Source organism: Python bivittatus, unplaced genomic scaffold (genome assembly GCF_059951505.1).
Source record: "Python bivittatus isolate LINGU-HERP-01145 unplaced genomic scaffold, Pbiv_v1 ctg000340_np1212, whole genome shotgun sequence".
NCBI lineage: Eukaryota > Metazoa > Chordata > Lepidosauria > Squamata > Pythonidae > Python > Python bivittatus.
The window spans coordinates 1,336,097-1,348,204 of record NW_028277056.1 but is presented as its reverse complement, the minus strand read 5'-3'; the positions used below and the strand labels follow the sequence as shown (position 1 = coordinate 1,348,204).

Below are 12,108 nucleotides of genomic sequence, written 5' to 3'. Positions count from 1 at the left end.
GTGTGCGTCGGGCTTCCCAAAGCCATTTAATTACAGTAAGCACGTAAGTTAGCCTCCACTAAATCGAACAAACCTTTTCTTGGCAATACGGATGGTGTGCGGGTTTTTCGTGAATACGCTGGAAGTGATAAGGACGCGACAAGACACAGACTTTGGACCAGATACAAACTGTGTGGGAGATCCCGTTCGTGACATCTTTCAAGCTTCAGGATGAGGCTTTAGCGATGCAATTCAGTTCCTTTCTTCCTGCCTGGAATTTTAGCAGGAAGGTCACTCACTGTTCCATTTAATCCACCCACCCTTCTGCAATTCCCCGCAACTTTCCCATCTTTTTCCTACATAAATCATCCGTCCAGGAGGTGAGATGCAGTATCGCCCTGCAGCTCTGCAGCTTCCCTAGACGTGAAAAGGGCCACCCTGCTTTATGGCATTTTGTGGTACTGAGAGCCACAGGAATGAGCGTAAAAGCTTAAAACCGGCACAGAGTCCTGCCAGACCAGTCAACGTGGTCAGAGCTTCATCCTCTCAATAGCTTCCAGTGGGGAAGGGGGATAGAGCGAAAGACCACCAGGACAAGTCAACTCCTAAAGAAAATGAGTTACTGGGGCCTAGTGAGCGGGCCATCACCAGCATTGGTGTGGCCCATCTTCCACAGCATCAGGTTTGCTGCTGGATATCAAAGTCAGTCGGCGGCTTTGGGCTAGATTCTCCATTTAAGTCTGGGCCCCACACTTCAAAAGAGGCACGAGCAGAGGGGAGTTTCCAGGATGATCAGAGGTGTGGAAACCAAGCCCTACGAACAACGAACAACGATTCAACACGTGGGGCCTGTTTCCTTCAAAAGGGGGAACTGAAGGGGAGATCCGATAGCAGTCTGCCAACCTCTAAAAGGCTGCCCCGTGCAGGTGAGGGCAGGGCTGTTCCCTGGCAGAACCAAGGGCAGGGCAAGGACGAGTTGGTTGAAGTGAAAAGAGAGAAGATCCAGGCTGCGAGCAAGAAGGACTTTCTTGATGGTCTGTGCAAAAGCCCCTTAAAACGGTGGCGGACTCTCCTTCACTGGGGGCTTCCAAAGGAGCTGGATGGCCACCAGTTGGGGGTGCTCCTGGCAATCCCTGAGCAAAAGGGTGAACTGAATGACCTTCAAGGTCCCTGGCAGAGCCTCCATTCAGTGGGCTCTTGCTTAGAAAGCCACTTCTGGATGACAATAAAATGCTATGGGAAATGCGCCAGATGTTGGGGGAGTCCATCCAACCATAATATTGGGCCCTTCCATTTGTACCCTTCAGATGTGTTGGATTAAGCTCCCATCGTCCCCGGTGTCTGTTTGGAGCAGGCCAGGCCTGGGCCTGCTGCTCTTGCGTGATGAGCGGAAGGTGACGCCGCACCGTACCTCGGGAGAGACTCCTGCTCGCCCTTCCCTTGTTCTGAAACACGGTGTCATTCCAGAGGGCCTTGCGCACAACACTGCCGGGTATAAATAACCTGGGGGCAAGTGAGAGGTGCCAGTGGGGTCTATAAAAAGCACCGTCTCGCTGTCCACCTGTCACAGTGATGGTGTCCCACAGCTGAGAAGGGCCACTGAGGAAGTCAGCAAGCGGCTGGAAGAAGGAAAGTGGGCTTAGCAGCGTAGCCCAAGTGCTTCCCCGGCTAGAAGCAGCAAGGTAAATGTGGCCCCTCCCTTAATCCCAGCTTGGACAACACTTGCAATCCTTAATTCTTCTGCTCAGGCGGCGAGGCCTTCCGCCTTCCCCAAATGCATCTAAGCAGGAGCCGGGGAGGGAATATTAAGGTCGTCGCGGCTGGGTGTTGGGAGAGTCGCCCAGTGGCCGGGTGGTGAGCCATTTTCTTGAGTGCTGGCCGTGTTTTGCACGCCTGCTTAGAGAAAATTCAACGAGGTGCGCTTGAATGCCCAAAGAGCAAAGGGGATGAGCACTGGGGGCCCTCGAGGCAGTCTGGCCAGCATCCGTCAAAGATCGATGGCTCACCTGCATTTAAGCCCTAATGTCAGTAGAACAACTCCCCCTGAGCTATCGCAGCCTTCCTTGTTTGGGTTTGCACGGACGGTGAACTTTGGTTTCTGCTTTTCTTCTAGCGCTGATCAGTTTAACGGGTGCAGAATCCCTGCAGCTCAGGAGCATCTGCGGGGGGATGGGGATGGGGAGGCAGGGGGCACCCTGAAGGAGATCTATAAGCCCCCAAATCTCTTTTCTGTGTCACATTTTGGCGGTGCAGGCAGGAACAACGGGAACTGCAGTCTCTGTGGTTTGCTTCGAAAGGAGTGAGCCATGAAACATCCGTCCTTCCCAACGTCTCTGGCGCTGTGTTTGATGGGGATGCTTACGGGAAACGGCCAGGTACGAAGGGAAAGCTTGTAGTGGCAAGTGACAGTGGAAGTGGCAAAAACCAACTCTTCCAAGATCCATAGTGACGCAGTGCTTTTATCAGGCCCATTGAAAGAGTGTTTGTATTTTGGGGGTCTCAAGAACAATCCACCAGGCAAGAAGTCAATAAAGCAAACAAACACAACGAGTGTCCGAAGTTCAGTCCGGACCTTTTTTTAATGTAGTGAAGGTCTGAGCCTAAGACTGGCAGACCCAGATTCATGCCCCCTCTCAATCATGGGGGGACTCCAAGCCAGCCATTCTCTCTCTCAGCCCAACCTACCTGGCAAGATTGTTGTGCTGTGGATAAACTGAAGGCAGGTTCTCGGGCAAGAGGCTCCAGAAGGAAAAGTGGGGTATAAATCAACAGGTTGCTCCTGAGGTGGGGAGTGGGGCAAATTGGACTTGATGCTGTCACTCATGTCCTCTAAGCACAGCTATTGAGACCTCTCTGGTCCACAGTTAGCAGGTCACATGGAAGTACCTGTAGAAACAAATAAATTAATGACAAAGGTGTGTGACCAACAGAGAGACCTTTGGGGCAACTGGTGATGTGGTGGCACACACGCGAACACACTCAGCCTCCTGTCTCCCTTGCACTCTTCACTCAATATACCTTCACAGTTACCCTGTCTGCCTAACCCACGCCCTGGACACACTCATGCCCACACAGCTGAGAAGCACCTTGCTTGCAAAATCTCTGTTCCCTGTGTTACTTGAAGCCACCAGGACCTCACTGTTGCATCCAGAGAATACCCATGGGGCAGAAGATGGCAGCCCTTGGCATCCCATTGTAAATGCCAGCCTGCCAACCTGTTCCAACACTCCTGGCCTGATTCCTAGATTGGGAATACACAGTCCCATAAATAAACAGTCCCTGCGCCACGCGTGACCTTGTAGATGACTACAGAAACCCACTGGTAACCCACTGTAGCTCACAGAGCACATGTGTCAGACGGGCTTACTGAGATGCACCCATAACTGTGCAGCCACATGCTGGACCAGCTGGAACTTCTGAGTGGTCTCCAAGGGCAGCCGCATGTAAAGTGCATCATGGTATCCCAACAAGAGGTGGCAAGGGCATGAATGATCATAAACAGGGTCTGTTGGTCCAGGAAACAGACAGATGGATCTGTGCGAAAGTCCTCCTGCTACTTGCTCTTCTAGCAAGAGCCATGAATCCAGGAAGACCTCAAATTGCACGCCAGTCCCATCTGGGGAGGTGCACCCCATTGAGAACTACAGATGGCAGGTCTCTGGATATGGCTGACTGGTATCTAGAGGAGGTATGAGATCAGCCTTCTCCAACCTGTTGCACTCCAGATGTGCGGGACCACAGCTGCCAGAATTCTCAGGCTATGTTGTAATTGCAGTCAGCCAGATCAGGAAGGTGCCAGGTGGGAGAAGGGTAGTTTGCTCTCACCTCTCGTGTTCTCTCTTTGCTGATTAAAAACATTCAGTAAGGTTTTCAAAAGATCCTTACAAACCAGCTCTATCTGGGCCATTGGCTTCCTTCTCCCTGCTCATGTTCTTTTCCTGCTTCAGGCCTTCCCCTTTCCCCTCAAAGTAAGAAGAGACCTCTTCCCAGTCAAGGAGGCACCACTCAACATGGCCTTGACGTCTTTTGATGACCAGTACAAAGGCTGTGTGGAGTCGATGGAAGCAAAGCTGCCGGAGCTGAACCACACCGAGTTTGCCAGCAACAGAGTCTATGCTGAGGCCTGGGGAGAGGCGGCCTCCAAGTGGAATGAGAGAAAGACCTCCACCTTGAGGTCTCCCGGTCTGAAACCAGAGCACGCCATTGCCCTCATGGCCTACACGGTCCAAGGCCGCTTCCACAGGGACTTCAACGCAGCTGTGAGGGAAGCTGGGCGCACCAGGGAGAACTATCTCAACCACTTCAACTTCAAGACCTTCCACTTTCTCCTGACGCGAGCCCTTCACATCCTGGGGACCACCGCTCAGCCTCGATGCCACAAGGTGTATCGTGGGGTCAGAAATGTCCGCTTCGTTTCTGAGCGCTCCAGGCCTGTCCGCTTTGGACAATTCACCTCTTCGTCGTGCAGCAATGAGAGCGCTCTGCGGTTTGGCACAGACACCTTCTTCACCATTGAGACTTGCTATGGGGTCAACATCAAGAATTACTCCTTCTTCCCAGGCGAGGAAGAAGTCCTCATCCCACCCTTCGAGAAATTCAAGGTGGCCAATTTCACAAAGGGGCAAGAGTCCAACTTTATCCATCTTCTCTCGCTTGAAGACGCCAGCATCTACAACTGTGTGTTTGTGAAAGGTAACAGCCAAGGAACCAGGGTCTTGATCCCAGAAAAGGGTAGAGCAAAGAGGCCAAAGATGCTCAACACATTTTTTGACCTCCTCAGGCAACGTAGACCCTGGTGCCGGCCCACAAGCAAAGGGCACCGCAGCCCAGTCTGTGTATCACAGCAAGGGTCTTGAACGAGAATTGGGGTATTTCACTCCCAGGGGATGCATAGTAAGATGAAGGCCAGCAGAAGCAAAGTTTGTCTTCCCTAGACAAAGGATACAACTTGGGCAAAAGTCTCCTCCACCTTTCCCAAGCTTGTAGAAGTGCCGAGGAAAAAACCTCTGCTCTCTGAGGGGCTGCTGGAGAGTCTTTTTAAGAGTCCGAGAGAGCAGGAGGAGACCCCTTGATGCCTGGCACAGTCGGAAGGGAAGCACCGGTCCCCTCTGCCTCACGGCTCTGCTCAGGTAAAGGAAAGCGCTTAGGAAATCGGGCAGGCTGGACGTCTGTCTCCAGAAGCAGGCCGAGAACCCAGCGTCCTGAGACACAGGACTGTCCAGTTCTCGGCCTCAGGTTTCTTTGGCTACTTGCAGAGATGCAAATCAGGGGAGGGGCGGCGGCCGATGCTTAACTTCTGCAGCTCTCGCACTGCTGCACCAATCGCTCGCCTGGGGCCTCCCCCCACCACTGCGCTCACCCACCCCCCACCCCTCCTTCAGTCGGCCCCAAACAACGCCGGCATCAAATTGCTGTTTTTGGCTAATCCCCGTGGGCATCTCTTCCGAGCCCCTGGCACACGGTGCTGCCCTGGTTTGTGAGTGCACCCCTCCTGATAGGCAAGGTGACTGGTTTCCTCCCCTTTCAGCAGGTTGTCAGCAACAGGGAAAGCATCCGCCATCGGGCACGGCAGTGGGCACAGGGATGGCCTCACTTCAGGACTCTGCCTGGGCATCTCAGGCAGACCCTGCCAGGATGGGGGAGCCAGCCAGATCCTGAGAACTGAAACAGACCCTTATTGCAAGGGGAAGGGAGGAGAGGAGAGGAAGTGACTGAAACTGACAAGTACAGAGGAACTGGCACAGAAGCACAAGCCAGCCCTTCTTCTGCCTGCTCCTCCTCCTCCCCCTTGTGGGAAGCCTGGAGAGGTGGGGTCAGCGGAGGCAGGAAGGGGATGGTCAGGGGCCTGAGCAGAACTCAGGGAAGGGAGACCAGAGGCTGGGGAGAAATGGCTGGCCCATGGCCGGAGGGGAGGGGCACTCCCCATCCTCCCCCACTCCCCATCACACCCACGAGCGCTCTCCTCCCTTCCCTCCGAAGTTGTGGGTGGTGAAGCAGAGCAGGTCCGACACCCCCGGAGGCTGCCCTTGGACGGGGATGGACTTAGGGGGAAAGGCTGCTTTGGGTGGAGGGCAGCCGGGGGGCCCTTCCCCCTCTCTTGCTCCTGGGCTGGGGAGGGCAGGGGGAGGGCAGATGCGTGTCGGCGCCGGACAGGAGCGAGGCCAGGCCTGTTTCCTTTGTCTTGGCAGGTGGGGGCTGGAGCCATTTGTCCCCTGAAGACCGAGCCCCCCTTCTTCTTTGGGGCCCCCTCCTTGCAGTTGGCCTCCTTGGATCTCCAGGACTCCTGTGATTTACTGGCTGGGCAAGATCCCCCCGCGCTTTCCCGAGGTTGCTAGTAGAGAAGCAGCAGCAGCAGCAGCAGCAGCAGATGCTGCAACGCCGGGGCCAGTCTGCAGGGCCTCCACGCGCGGGGAGGTGGCGTTCCTTCCCCGATTTCACTTACCGTTTGCTGCTCCAGAGGAAGCTTAAATTGTGCAAATTAGGAAGTGGACAATTATCTCCCTTCAGAAGATGCCGTGGGAGAATAAGAACGTGGAGCCTGGTGCGGCCGTTCCTAGAAGAAAGAGAGGTGACCGTCCAAAAGGACGGTCTGGCCCAGCGGCCAGGTCTTCGTGTCCTGAGGGAGCTCAGCCTGACTGTGTCCGTCACCCAAAGAGTCAGCAGAACTGATGTCAAGGAATACGATGGCAGGCGCTGGTGTGAATGAACGCTGGAGCTTCTTGTGCAGTCCCCCAGAGTTAGCCTCCCTGGCCACATTTGCACAATACTTGTATATTTGACTTGGCTGCTGAATTAACCCATTTTCTGGATTTGCGCAATTCACTGAGCCCTAAACTAACCAGATGGCCTGGAATGGAATGGCAGCGTGGAAAGGGAAACCTAAGTTAACAGGCCTGGCCCCGTGGGTTGTGTGAATCCAACCCCAGAAATCTCAGGAAGCTTTACTCTCCCTCTCCTTAGCCCAGAGCAGGAGCTGTTGGGGTTCAAGGCACCGTGGCCTCTGGGCTCACCTACCACCTACATAAACATCCACCCGTGTGCTCGGCATCACTGAGAAGCAAGGGAGTTCCTCTGGCTGCCTTCCAGCTGCAAAGCCCCCATGCGCTACTGGACCTTGTGGGAGGACGGGGGAGTCTTCCTGCCCCCAGCGACCCTGCTCCAGATGCTTTCACCTGCCTGTCAAGCCACTGGCTAAGCCACTGGCTGGGGAAGAGGGCGAAGGGGTAGAGCCGGTGAGGCTTCTGAAAACCGCCAAGAGCTGCTAGAGCCCTTCGGGTTCTCCGTAAGCAGGTCATCGGTGGCCCAGATGTTCTGACGCTCCTCCTGGGGGACAAGGCTTCTTCTCATCTGCTCTACTCCCTCGCTAAAAAGTGCCTCCAAGAGGTTGCAGTCTAGGGGGTGAGACTTTGGAGAAATAGTGGCGGGCCACTCGAGGAGGCAAGCTAGACCCCCCACCCCCCTGTTTAGCAGAGCCGAGAGGTCTGCGAGGGGAACCAGCCCATCCAGAGGGTTGGGGGACAGGCCCAGTAATCCCTATGGAGGAAGTGCCGGGCTCTGAGGGGAGCCTGCGTCTCTGAGGTCCCCCTCCTTCGAGGGGAAAGACGCCACAGGAAGGTCCCAGCGCTTCCCAGGAGAATCAGGTTACGGGGAGAGCCTCAGAGAACCCGTCCTCCAGTCACGGAAAGCGGAGCAGAGAGGAACCCCGTGGGAGTTTCTTGCTTAATCTCTTACTTGGGGTCAGTCCAATAAAAGGTGCCAAAGCTTTACTCTTCTGGAGCTGCATCTCCAGCCCAGAGCTCCACAACCTGCTTCACTCTGAGCTTATCTCGCCTCCTAGTCAGTCGATTTCTGTGTTGGCGTTCTGAGTTTCTCCTGGCATCAGGGATCTTCTAATTCCTTGTCAGGGCTACTTTCATGCCATCGAAAAGCCTTATTTTTGCTCCCATTCTCTGTGCTGGGTTGTTTGCTCAGGTCAACAACCGCAAGCTTCAGCAAACAGATCTGAGCCTCCCTAGCCTGATGCAGCTACCCCACTTCCTCAGCTGCTCTTCCCTTGTGGCTGCTATTTAAATAAAACCCCTTTTTCCATCATTCCTGTCTTAAGGTTGGAATTAGCAGCACCGCACGCTCCGAAAGTTACCTGGTCCAGGTAACCCTGGGAAAAAGGCAAAATTGGAGCCATTTATTTAAAAGCTGCATCCTGGGGAAGGGGGAATCTCCGCTCCCGCCCCATATCCCCATTCCAGAACTGGCGGTAGCAGGTAACTGCCTGGCGGCTGACCTCTTCCAGGTGGAACGGCTGCACCCAGAACAAGGGCTGCGAGGGGCAGATCCCAGGCTGGCTTCTTGTCGGTTCTTGTGACCCCCCTGCTCCCTCGATCTAACTGGGGTCCGGCCTGTCCTCTGCTGTGCAACTGCTCCGTGCAAGTGAGGAATGCTGGGCTGTGCCGCTCAGCATGTGCCCCTGCCGGCCCCCCCAACACACACCAGGGATTATGCCACTCCAACATCTGTTCCCTCCAGGAAGGAACTCAGTGAGAGGACTAAAATTACATTTATTTCCTCATTTGCAGAAAAGAAATGCAAGGCATCCTTTTGCAATTCCAACTCAGGGAGTGGGATAATAATTATTTTGTTTCTATCACACCTTTGCTCTCTCTTTCCCCACTGCCGTTTAATCTTGGCCCATGCAGCTCTGAGATCGGAGCTACTGGTCCAAAGCCCTCTTGGGCGATGGGCTCGTTCTGGTTGTTGCTCCTCTTTAACTTGCTCCTTTCCCCCAAAACGAGCCTGCCTCATCCCACCGTCGGCAAAGGTCTGATCCCAGGAGGCAAAGCATTCATTCCTTGACCCAGAAGGGCCCCAGGGCAGACCCACCACCCGCCTGATTCCTCCCACAGCGCCTGAGAGACCTCCAGCCAGCTTCCAGGTGGACTCCTGGCTCCATTCAGCTGTTTCAAAGCCACCTGGATGCTCGGGGTAAGCCCCAACCCAGCTGACGTTGCTTAAGTGCCCACAGAGGGAGGAGGCCCTGCACACACACCGCACACAGGAGTGGCGCACTGTCCCAGAGTCTGATCATGCAAGGCAGAGGCGCTTCCTTTGGGAGACATGGCCCAAGGCAAGGTCCAGAATGCTTGTGGAGCAGGGGCTGTGGGTACCGGGCGGAGACACGTTCACCCATGCCAGGCGGGCATTCCTTCCCGCGTCTCCTCAGCCAGCTGCCAAAGGAACTGAGCGGTGGGCAGGGATTCTTTGTGTGGCTACCATCTCTAGCTGGCTGGAACCAGCCATGTGCAGGAGCTGAAGTTGGATGCCACCAATCACTGAGCAAAGATGCTCTGCAGTTCCACGTATCTGCACCCTGCACCCAAGGGGATATTGGGGCTCACTTCAACTAACCATGGTTGCTTTGCAGATGCCCCTAAACCTCCAAACAACAGCCAGGAGGGCTTGTGCAATTAATTGGCCAGGCTGGGTGAACTGCTGCAAGGCTGTGGCCCAGCCGCCCACCCACCCACTCACACATACATGCCCACGCCCACAACCCTCTCTCGCCTTCCCCAGCTGCACCGAGTGCGCTTTGCATCACACAGCTTGGCCCATGATCAGGGCGCTCATAATGAACACCATGGCAAAGAAAGTCCACATGAAGAAGCGGTCCATGACTTTGGCCACTTTCTTCCACTCCCCCACCCGCCTGGAAAGCGCCTTCTGGTCTCGGAAGCAGTTGGCGATGTAGTCCACGTTCTGAAGAATGCTCTCCTGGTGGCACCAGCACTTCATTCTGGGGCAGGAGCGCTGCCCCTCCGGCTCCACCTCCTGGCCAGCAGGCCGCCTGGGGATGCTGCCAAGCCCCTGGAGCTGCGGGGTCTCCCAAGGAGAGGGCCCCCTGCCCGTGGGTTCCTCACCGTTGGCCCTCTGGACTTGAGGGAGCGGGTCCAGCTCCTGCGGTGGGTTCTTGCAGCTGTCACCAACTTCGTAGACGAAGAAGATGCGGGCCATATGCTGCAGGATGACCTTCCGGGCCCACCTGGGGACGGGCCTTGCCCCGGGGCCGCAATGGTGGATGTTCATGATGAAGATGGTCAGGGCAGTAGAGGCAGTGATCATCGTCATGGTGGCAATGTAGTACTTCCCTGGAGGGAGGATGGGGGACCAGATGAGGCACACAAGCAAACAGATTCTCTTCCGTCACATAAGCCCAAGTTCCCCATCCTGACACCTTCCAAAAGAGTCGGAGCTGAGCTTCCCAGCCTATCACCCGGAGGAAAATGGTCCAAAACCATCTGGAGAGCAGTAGGTTGGGGGGGAGTCGCAGGTCCAGAAACAGGCAACCTATCTGCTTCTTGGCCACCCATGGAAGGTTAAGGCAGTCAGCTCACTATGTCGCCATTGCTGCATCCCAGACAGTGAGGGTCATTCCCCGTGGCTACTGCCACCCCTGGCTTATTGCTTGTTCAAACAAACCCTCAGTCTGTTAAGGGAATTAGCCATGAGGGCAGAAGTGAGACCCTCCACTTTTGGTCATCTGAGTCTGTGAGGGCTTCTGACAAACCCTTGGTGGGGCCAATGGATTTCCAGGTTAGCATGTGTTTCTGAGTGGCAATGGGGTGGGTGGGAGTAGGAGTGGGATCTAGTAATCCAGAGGGCCTACTCACCAATCAGCGGCACATTCTCAGAAGGTGGCATGCTTTCAGCCACCAGCAGTTGGAAGACCGTCAGGGCCAGAAGAACGGTCACCCCCAGGGAAACCTTCTCGCCCGAGTCGGCTGGAAGGTAGAAGCCCAGTGGGGCCAGGAAGGAGATCATGATGCAGGGCAGCAGAAGATTGAAGACGTAGAAGGAGGCCCGCCGTCTGAGCAGCAGTGTGTAAGTAACATCTGGATAAGGCTCCGAGCAGCAGCCATAGGTGATCACATTCCTCTTGGCAGGCATTCCCAGCACTTCCCACTCCACATTCTCCACAAAGTCTGTCAGATCACCCATTGCCTGCTTGTTGAGAAGGTCGATTTGGTTGCCATTGTAGGTCCAGGAGCCAAAGGTCAGGCGGCACTGCTGCGCATCAAAGGGGAAATACGAGACGTCCACCTTGCAGGAGCTCTTGGTAATGGCTGGGGAGTCCCACATGATCTGCCCATCACAGCGGATCACCACATTGGTCTCCATGGAGGTGGTGAACTGGTCATCGGCACTTGGGAGGCAAGGAGAGCACAGGGATCAGGCTGGGCCAGAGACCATGGCCCTCCTCTTGCCCATTCTGCATCAGCTGGGCTTCCAGAAACAGCTTCCAGTGGAAAATTCGAGTGGCCCACCAATCTCCCGGACAACCATCATGGAAGCTGACCCTATCTCTTGCTTATAGGAGCTGCTACTTATGAGCCAGCGCTGTCTGCGAAATCACCCTGCCCTAAAATGTAGCCAAAAGAAACAGAGCAATTGGGTGTGGAGACCAGGGTCACCCGGTTGGCAGATGGTCTTCCCTCCCGGCAATCTGGGGGAAGAAGCAGGTGGGTCTGGCCATGCACCTCACGAGAGAGCTCATGAGCAAAAGGGATTTCTGGAGCCTAGAGAACACACGAAAGCCCAGGAGCTGACCCCATGCCCTCAGCTGTTCCTCCTCTGAAGATTTCATTTGTAAGTAGGGTTTGGCTTCACACAGAAAATAACTGACAAATCCAGCAGGGACTTCGGATTTGTCCAAAGAAATTATTCATTGGAAAACTACTAGACGTTTGGGGATTCTGGAAAATGTAGGAGCCAGAAGTCCTGGCTTTTTCAAGACCAGGGTTCTTTACACCAATGAGGATTTCCCAGATGCAGTCACTGCTTCCACCCACCCGTTTGCCCACCCCCTGCCCTCCCATCTCTATGTCAAGGTGCTGTTGGGCCCTTCTATGTCTTACACCGACTCCCAATTTCCGAAACGGTCCTTTCCTTCTCTGCATATTTCCCTGCACCTGACCCCGTGGATTTAATTTTACTTATTTATTTCATTTGGATCTCGCCTTCCTTCAAGGTGCTTTTGCTCAGGGCTGATAAATATGGCAAATATCCTATGGAACATATTATCCTCACTGCAACCTGTACGGGACAGGATGACTCACCCAAGGACCCCATGGCTCAGTG

The 12,108-nt window shown here is 54.9% G+C and overlaps 2 protein-coding genes across 2 annotated transcripts; one reads left to right on the top strand and one right to left on the bottom strand.

The window, feature by feature from the left end:
* Positions 1-2,227: 2,227 nt before the first annotated feature.
* ART1 (ADP-ribosyltransferase 1) lies at positions 2,228-6,268 on the top strand. Its single transcript, XM_088140390.1, has 3 exons — positions 2,228-2,354; positions 3,927-4,710; positions 6,168-6,268. The coding sequence occupies exons 1-3, from the start codon at positions 2,286-2,288 to the stop codon at positions 6,266-6,268; spliced, it is 954 nt and encodes a 317-aa protein (XP_087996516.1). The 5' UTR covers positions 2,228-2,285.
* A 3,299-nt stretch (positions 6,269-9,567) lies between these two features.
* On the bottom strand, positions 9,568-10,917 carry CHRNA10 (cholinergic receptor nicotinic alpha 10 subunit). Its single transcript, XM_088140397.1, has 3 exons — positions 10,641-10,917; positions 9,917-10,118; positions 9,568-9,826 (listed from the first exon to the last, which is right to left on the bottom strand). The coding sequence occupies exons 1-3, from the start codon at positions 10,915-10,917 to the stop codon at positions 9,568-9,570; spliced, it is 738 nt and encodes a 245-aa protein (XP_087996523.1).
* Between the last annotated feature and the right edge of the window lie 1,191 nt (positions 10,918-12,108).